The following is a 9,320-nucleotide window of genomic DNA, read 5'->3' as shown; positions in this document are numbered from 1 at the left end:
AGGTTCCAAGGGGAGTCCTTAAAAAAATTGAATACTATAGTCAAGGTTCTTTCGGCAGAATGGCCAACATAAAAAGAAATAGGTTGGTCAAACGGAATATTGGCTTGATAAATTGTGTATCGAAGAAGGATTGTGGCAAGATTTGATTAGAAAAAAATATCTAAAGAATAAAACTTTAAGCTAAACAAGTAAAAAATCACGGGATTCACATTTCTGGTTAAGTCTGATGGAAGTAAAAGACCAATTCCTAAATCTAGGAAGGTTCAAACTAGCTAGCGGTAACCAAATTAGATTTTGGGAAGATAAATGGTTAGGCACCAGAAGCTAAAGGATCAGTTCCCTAATCTATTTAATATTGTACGGCGAAAGCATGCAATTGTTGCGGAGGTGCTTAGCTCTAACCCACTTAATGTCTCCTTTAGGAGACCCTTGGTTGGGGATAAGTTAACCGAATGGTATAACCTTGTCGTAAGCCTTGTACATATTAATCTAAATGAGGAGATGGATTTATTTATGTGGAATCTACATAGGAACGGGAAGTTTACAGTTAACTCAATGTATAGACACCTTGTCAATAACGGTATTAAAGCTACACAAGAAATTTTGTGTATAAAGATTCCTCTCAAGATAAAAATTTTAATGTGGTATCTTAAAAGGGAAGTGATCCTCACAAAAGATAATTTAGCTAGAAGGAATTGGAACAGCAATAAAGCTTGCTGTTTTTGTAGTAAGCAGGAAACTATCCAACATCTGTTTTTCAAATGTCATTATGCAAAAATTTTATAGTGTGCAATTCACATTGTGTTAGGTATACCACCACTGGTAAACTCAGACAATCTGTTTACTAGTTGGCTTAATGTTGACACTCATTATTGACACACTTTTAGTGCCATTTAAGTGGTGTTTTCATACATATTCTTATACTAACCTACCACTTGGCACCTGAAATAACTCCGTTTTCGCATATGCATTGTATTTTGGAAGATATTCTATTTTTGCAAGAAATTGAAACTAAAAGTATATTTTTGGATAAAACCCTGAATGAGCAATAAACCTATCAAAAATGAAGGTTAGCAAGCTCAGAAAGAGCCTAGGCCGATCAGCCCGGTGGAGCCCAACCCGATCGGCTAGGGGTCTTCTAGCCTCCTCCGATGCTCATATTTGGCAAACACTCCTCCAAGATTACTTAAGGGTTAAGTTTGCAAGGATATGGCAAGATGCACTCGCGATCAAAGAAGGTCAAAGGAGAATCAAGCGGAGATTTGGAAAGACATCAAGGATCAACCTCATCCCAAAGCCATCAACGTGTCAGGCCCACATGCATGTGAAAATAAGCTTCCAGAACATCAGAGAAGACTTGGCGATGAAATTAGGTGCGAGGGGATAAAAGGAAGGGCTAGGGCGATCGGCTTGGGGCTTTACTTGCTCCCCTTGCCTTCCAATTTCTACCACGGGTCCTTCGGACTATAAATATGCCTAAAATTATATTGGCATGGGGATCCATCCACCAGAACTCGACGAAACCAAGGACATTCACTAGAGGGAGTTTAGGGTCGTTGCAAGTTTTCGAAGTTGTCTAGGAGATGGCTTATGCCGACCCTAACCGTCATGACCTTCCTACGTGGTTGTGCCATGGTGGAGTTCAGGAGCTAGTTGTGATCATCAATGGTATGTACTCATAGGTGATGATCTAAATACATCTATCATATGAACAATGTCCTTCATGTCATCTGATCTATTAGCGACTCGTTGTCTCCTTTTATGCTTTCTTTCTATCATGAATATGCTTGTTCCTCAGTCTAATGCTAGTTTAGACTACATAGCATGCTTTATATAATCATGGTGATTAGATCTAGTATGTTCACCCTTCATGATAGCTAGACACGTTCACCTTGTGTTCGTGCCCTTAGACTGCCTGCGTCGATAGAGAGGACCGTGATAGGATCTGGCTTGTGTAAGGTGGGGGTTTTTGGGAGGTTGACCGGAGGTAGTAGTTTAAAGATTTCTTTGAATGAGATGCGTGATGTGCTTGCTTGTCTGGCTAGAACTACAACTAGAAGATGATAGGCTCTTTCTACCTTTGGTGGTGTTATCTTATATGTATATGTGGATGTGATCTACCCTTGTTCAAACCATTAATCTTTACATCTAGTCTACTCTCATATGCAATCTATGTTTCATATTAGGATAGATCCGTTAGATTAGATAGAGTACCCTAGTCAATTCGCTGTCGATCCACAGATTAATAAACATTGAATGGAATACTCTAAGGAAAAATCTACGATGATCCGTGCACTTGCGGTTCACAATTTAGCGTGCTAACTGCCGTCAATATCTAAGCATGGGACACAAGCACAATGAAATGTTATTGATAGGAGCCACTGCTATATGTTGGGCAATTTGGCTCACAAGGAATGATACTGTGTTTAACAATTGCAGACAAATTTTTTTTTGCAGGTGCTTTTCAGGGGGACACATTGGCTTCGGTTCTGGGCTCTTTTGCAGCACATTGACGACCGAAGGGAGCGGCTTGTCGAGGCATGCCAGCTTCTAGAGTCTAGAGCCATGCTGTTTTCGCATCCCACGGATGGCCTTTCATCTTGCATATTAGTTAACTATGTTAAATACAGTGTGGTTTAAACTTTGAGTGTGCTTGTAATAATCACGGACTGATGCCTCTTTCTGGGGGATTTGAAGTTGGAATATTTTCCATTATCTAAAAAGGGTGATGATTCCTGTTTTTTCAAGCGATTTGGTTCCAATTGGAACAAAAAGTGTGGTTCGATGTAACAGTATGATCTGGTTGCTGCACTTGGCCTTTGGCTGGTTGAGAAGCTCACGTGTTGGATTATGACTTAGGCATTGCCTGTTTCTGGCAAAATTATGTTGGCATTGCTCCTGATTATTAATTACTTTGAAGGTTTGAAGAGAATAGCACACCTTGCAGGTTCCCCATTGACTACCTAGCAAGCAATCAAAGAGAATAATACACCTTGCAGCATTTTCGCACTAACTACTTAGACTGCAATCGAAGGGAACACCACACCATGTGACATTTTCCTGCTGACTAGCCAGCAAGCAATGGGTTAGGCAACTCTCAAGTTTCTCTTACTTCCATGAAAACATGCTATGCAATGAACACAAATTTGAATGAATCCACATGCTAGTTCATTTATTAAGATTTTCAGTTATTTCAATACTGACTATATATGGATTTTGCCTTTTCCAATGCCTGTTTAGGTGATGAAACTACTTTCCTTTGAAAGCTGAAGTCCGTTGGGTACTGCAATGAAATTGTATGATAATGTTTTTATAAATTTTTCTGAATGTTCCTATCCATGACCTGTTTCAAGCTGAAGTACTTGCATGAATTCCTCCCCATCATATAACTGAATGCTGTGGCATTAATTTTCCTGTTAAACATATAAAATCGATCGAATGTGATGTGGTTTTGTGTACTTTCACACCCTGAATTCTGAAATACCTTGCATGATGTACTGTTACTAGCCCAAATATCTTGTTGAAAAAATTGAGGACAATTCTACCCTTTTCTTGCCCTATTTCTGAATGGTTCTAAGACAAAACGATGCAAGATTTCCCAAACTTTTTACCCAAAAAATGCCATGATGTTGCTCTTGAATTCAGCTATGATCGATATTGACAAATGACAAGTGCGAATATGTGATTTACAGTAAGATGTCAACCTTGAAACTTTGTTACCCTTTTTTTCGGTCTTTTATGCTGCCTTCAGGAGGAGATTTGTGTTTTGCTTCCCGTAATGCAAGTATACAACCGCTAAAGATACCTAAGAATGCCTTTTCTTGATAAATGCTTATTCAAATTTGGCCTGCTAGCCACTTCCGTGAACCCAATTGGACATGGTCTGTAGACCAACCTCCTTCCCAACAGAAGCGCAGAAAAACACTGGTGAAGACTGAACAGAAAACATGACTACGTTGTTTGTCTTTGTGACAAGCCCAACTTGTTTTGCAGAATCATGTGTATCAGTTGGACAGTGATGCACAACATCTTATTTTCTTGTTTGTTTAAGGTTGGGAGTCAGGTGTATTTAAATTCTATAAACCTGTGTATAAGATTAATATATATGCATGCTGTTAATTTGTTTTGCAAATATGTAATATCCTTATGGACTTGTTTTAGATAGTTGCTCTGGTTCGCATGATATCCAACTTATTTACCATGCTTTGTTAACCCACCTGTTAGGTTTATACTGTAAGTAATCAAGTAAATATGAGAGTATGAGACGTTCAAAAGGCAGTTCTTTACAGCTCATGGATGCCTTGGGAACCTTTTCCATCTGATAAAAGTTGGTTTTCATGTAGTTTCTGTTTCTCTTGTTAACAATACTTATTTATTTTTCTCTCCTTCAGATTGATGCTATTTTTTTAATTTTGTAGACTCGGCCATTTTCCCTCTTCCACATGCAACATGGGAATTCTGATGATCCTGTTTTACTCTATTTCAGTGTTGGTTATTCATCTTCCATGTTTTGGCATTATAATGTGGAATGCAGGTCAGCAATGTGTACTGGATGACTGATTAATAATTTGTATCTGAAGATTAATCTTAATTTTTGAAACTTTAATGAAGTCGATATCCTCTGTTCTCTCAGCTAATGTTCTGTACAATATTTCTGCTGGCAACTAGGATAAAAGACATGGTTATTGTTCTGTAGTAAAATAACATGGTAATTATTCTGTAGTTTTCTTAACATGGTTTGAATAATTTTTTGTTGTCCTGCCTGTTGATTGCTTGTATGACTACAGAAGTACAGAAGGCAGCAGTGCATCGTTTTTTTTGCCTGTTGAATCTTCAAACTCATGTAGCCAGTTCAGAAAGCTGATTTAGGTAACTGATTTGATCAACTTGATGCAATAGTTTTTGCTTTTTAAATTGATTGAGTTCATCGTTTGAATTGTCTCATCATTTTTTTGCTTGCGTGCATGCATGTTTGTTTTGGATTTGGTGTAACTGGTGATTCCCAAAAATCATGTGAATTTGAAAATCTTGTGAACCAGAGGAGTGGTGACATTTCTGTGGTGCTGTGTGAATTCCAAGATTGTATGGAGTAGATTATTGTAAATGCTCTTTGAATTGAAGATTTGATGCTATATCTGAAGATTCATAAATAAGTATGCATACACCACTTTGTAACACTGTCAGATTGTACATTTCATTCTGCTGCAATACAATAAAGGGAAACTTTTAGCCCTTTCAATCAATGGAGTGCATCCCATTTGAAAGTTAATTGTCTACTATGCCATGCCACTGGATTTTTACCCCAAACCAAGGGCCAAAATAATCTCTGCATCTGCTTTTATTAATAGGAAGAAGAACATTTTTAGACAAAGAAGTTCATAATCTGTTCCTACCACAAGTCCACAACATATTTGGATTAAGGTCATGGATTTTAAAAAATATGCTCAGAAGTATTGCAGTAAGTGACAGGTGGCATCATGGTGGTACCTAGCGTAGGCTGCCAGTTGGCCAGCACCTTAGCCTGACGTTTTCTAAAACAGTGTCTCAGATAATAACCTTAGTAATTGAGAAAACATTAGTAGCGTCTCAGTGCAGTTGGTCTTCAAGGTGAGGTGCCTGCTGCCTGCTCATCATGGCTCGTCGCCTGGGCGTCACTGCCTCCAATATGTGGGGCACTTGATTTAAAGGCCCTAAATTTTAAAGCAATGTCTTGCTTGTCATCATTCTTTAATTTGAAGGCGATGTATGTGAACCACTATGCTTGAATGTTACTAAGATTTTCCAGTCTTAGGCACTTGTTTAATCCATGTTTGCTCAGTTGTCGGTCTTTCCAGGGGGAAAAAGGAAAAAGAAAAAAAATGTATGTTGTTAGGTACTTAATTATTTTCTGTAACGCTAACTGTAACGAGTGTTGGTTTTGCGGACTGTTGGAACAAGTGCATTGTTAAGTGTGTTACCAAGTCTGGTACAAGAGCCTTAGCAGAAGTGAGGGCAATTCTGTATCACACTGCATCAATAAGGTACATCGAGGCCACTGCCATTATTTCCCAAGCTTTGTCCAGTCCCCAGAAAATGCCCAGGGATTCAATCGCTGCACATTCAGTTTGGGGGAACCTGATGTGTTTACTATTTAGTTTGTATAATGCTGGTATGACTTCTAAGGAAGTGCAGTAACAAATTGCACCGTACTAATTTAAAAACTGGACAAGGTTAGTGAGACTTAAGTGGGCACACCCTATTTATTTGTCATTTTCTGCTACTGTTTTAGAGCCCTTTTGTATCTATAGATGTTTTGATCTAGAACTAGTTCTGTCTTCTGTACTGTAAATTTTGAATGCAAAATCTTGAGATACGGTGTTTCGTATCACGAGCTCCCTGTATGTTCTTTACTGAATCTGAGCACGAATTCCATGAATTTGGTTCATGTTCTTTGTCGCATGTAGTCTGAATTATCGTGCATGATGGTCTCATGCATTTGAACTTTCTCACTAATATTGCAAGTATGTGCACATGTAGTCTAAATTATTGTGCAAGATTGTCTCATGCATTTGAACTTTCTCACGTATATTGCAAGAATCTTCACTTGGAAAGACTGCAAGTGTCTGTACTTAATGTCTGTAAAGATTGCTACAGCTTCCTTGCCCAAGAAATTTTTCGCGCGCCACTATGTACAAGAGCCAAATTACATATTCAGATGGAAGTTCTTGGGAACCATAAAGTTTATATCACACTGACTGCATCGTAAGGCGTCTCCGCAGGCATCACACGGCGACGGAGTACTGCACTGTAGCGCAGTAAACATTTGCCAATCGCCGACGATTACACTATGCCAACCACACATTGGCACGAAAAGCATGCACAAGACTTTGAAACAGCAGATGAGCAGAGCTGCTTCAGCAAGGAGAGGCCTGCTTGATCTGGATATTAACAAGCGGAGGGTCATCGTCTACCTTCACGGGAGCTGGTGGTGCAGGGTGTCCGGCGACATGGAGATCATCTGCAGCAGGCTCGAGCTCGAGAACGTCTCCTCGAGGGAGATCTCGATCTTGCTGCTGCTCCCGTTGTTGTCCCTCAGGATGTGCATCAGCTCCTTGGCGACGGCGAGCATGCACAGCCCGTTCTCGGCGCTGGACAGGCACCGGACGGCGAGGTCGAACACCTTCCTCACTTCGTCGTGCGACGCCGGGAGCTGCTTCCCCGACAGGAGCGTCGGGTCGATGACCTCGTGAAGCCTCCCCTCCCTCACCTTGGGCGCAACCGAGTCGAACGGCATCTGCTGCCTCAGCCCCGTCAGGAGCTCGATCAGGAGGTGGCCGAAGTTGCAGACGACGTCCTGGTCGTGCGACGCCGAGTAGTACGTCGCCGGCCTGGTGAGCTTGTACCCGGCGATCTTGGCGGTGAAGTCGGTATCCAGGAAGATCTCGCTGGACCTCAGGTCGTGGAGGAAGGTCGGCGCGGCCTCGTGCGCCTGCAGGTACGTCAGCGCGCTGGCGAGCTCGATGGCGACGTTGACCCGGTGGTACCAGCTGAGGACGCGGCCCTTCATCTGGCGCAGGTGCTCCTCCAGCGTGCCGCCGGCGAAGTGCTCGTGCACCAGCAGCAGCGCATGGCTGGAGTCAAAGTCAAGGCAGAAGCCCACGACGCGGGCGATGTTGGGGTGGGAGATCTCGGACAGGAGCTCGATCCGGTCCAGCACCAGCCTCAGCTTCCCCTGCGTCTCGTAGCCGATCCTCTGTACCGCCACCAGGGAGCCGTCGTCGAGCACGCCGGCGTGCACCGTGCCGTCGACGGTGTCCACGGCCTTCTCGCTGTCGATCCTCTTCGTCGCTTCTTCCAGCTGCTCGTACGTGAACTGCTTCGCGTCGCACACGCTCCGGAGGATCTTGGGGATGCACGCAGGGTCGAGATCCCACCGGCTGTCCTTGGACGGCTGCCTCAGGAACAGCCAGAACGAGACGGCCGCCGCGAGGAAGAACAGCGACACGAAAAATCCTGTGCACGTATCTGAAATCGGTGAAAAACCTGACTGATCAAACCGGGGAAAATTTGTGTGGTGTGCGGTGACCGCGTACCAGCAAGAACAACCGCCTTCTTGGAGCAAAACCGTCCCTGGCAACAACCCCTGCCGTCACTTGCCTGCCCACCATTGCTGCAGGCTGTGGACACAAATGCATACACATTTGAGGACCGGTATGTTGGCATGGCACGTCGATCGTACGAGTAGATAGAACCAAGCAGTGTACTTACATGTGCCTTTGGAGCAGCCTGTGCCCTGTGCGAAGCCGTCCCCGACGAGACCCGCCGCGCACGAGCACCGCACGCCGTCGTGCAGCGCCGTGGCATTCATGAGCGCCGCGCCATCGGCGCATTTCGCCATGGCGCTGCCCCTCGGCACGGCCCACTCGACCTCGATCCCCCTCACAACCCCGCCCGCCGGCGCCGACCGGTTCTTGACCCAGCTCGAGAACCCTCGGCACCCGTAGTCCGCGAACACGCCCAGCCCGTTCCCGGGCTTCCAGACGCTGCCGTCCGACAGCGGGTAGCAGCACCCGGACCTGCCGCCGCACGTCGCGACGTCGTCGCAGCCGGCGCGGCAGAGCGAGGAGTCCTCGCAGGCGTATAGGCGGAGGACGTTGGCCGGCGTCACGGCGAGGAAGGGCGCGGCGTCGAGCGCGGCCGCCGGGGAGGTCGGCCGCGAGAAGGCCGCGTACGCCGCGTCGCACGGCGCCGGCGACGCCGGGGCGTAGTCGAGGAGCAGCGACCCCGAAGGGAGGAAGGCGAGGACGCGGAAGGTGGCGGGGCCGAGCGCGAGGGTGAGGGTGGCGTTGGCGTTGCAGGAGAGGCGGAAGACGGAGGAGTTGGCGCCGGCGCTCCCGCAGGAGGAGTTGAGATGGAACGGGAAGGGGAGGACGAGGTCGCCGCAGCGGTCGGTCCCGCCGCAGCCGCTGCTGTCGGCGGCGTGCGCGGCGGAGGCCGCGAGGAGGACGAAGAGAAGGAGGAGGCGGAGGCGGGGCGGCGGCAGAGGAGGAGTCGCCATGGGTGGCTGTGGGCGGTCGTGGGCGCGCGGCATGCTGCTTGAGATCGAGTACTCCAGTGGGGTTTTGCCGGGTAGTTGTAGGTGGACGGTGTTGGGGACTGCACTTCGGTTGGCGCGCGGGGCTGAGGGGGCGTGGAAGACCTGTTTCCCGGATGGGAGGGGAGGAATCGGCTGGAGCTCGAGTGCTCGGCAATCAAACGACCAACGGCTGCCAACGACTGTTGGCGCCGGATTCGGCTTTGGAGCCTGCGCGCCAGAGGTGGGTTGCTTGAGCTTGTTTGGA

General features: G+C 45.8%; 1 protein-coding gene across 1 annotated transcript; it reads right to left on the bottom strand.

Annotated features, from left to right (window-relative positions):
- Window positions 1–6,663: 6,663 nt before the first annotated feature.
- LOC101764805 (probably inactive receptor-like protein kinase At2g46850) lies at window positions 6,664–9,111 on the bottom strand. Its single transcript, XM_004976534.3, is given in 3 exon segments — window positions 6,664–7,992; window positions 8,073–8,190; window positions 8,192–9,111. Coding segments are annotated over 3 exon segments (2,037 nt in total). The 5' UTR covers window positions 9,071–9,111; the 3' UTR covers window positions 6,664–6,952.
- Between the last annotated feature and the right edge of the window lie 209 nt (window positions 9,112–9,320).

Source organism: Setaria italica, chromosome VII, assembly GCF_000263155.2.
Source record: "Setaria italica strain Yugu1 chromosome VII, Setaria_italica_v2.0, whole genome shotgun sequence".
In the NCBI taxonomy this organism is placed as follows: Eukaryota; Viridiplantae; Streptophyta; class Magnoliopsida; order Poales; family Poaceae; genus Setaria; species Setaria italica.
This window is presented reverse-complemented; position numbering and strand designations above follow the sequence as displayed.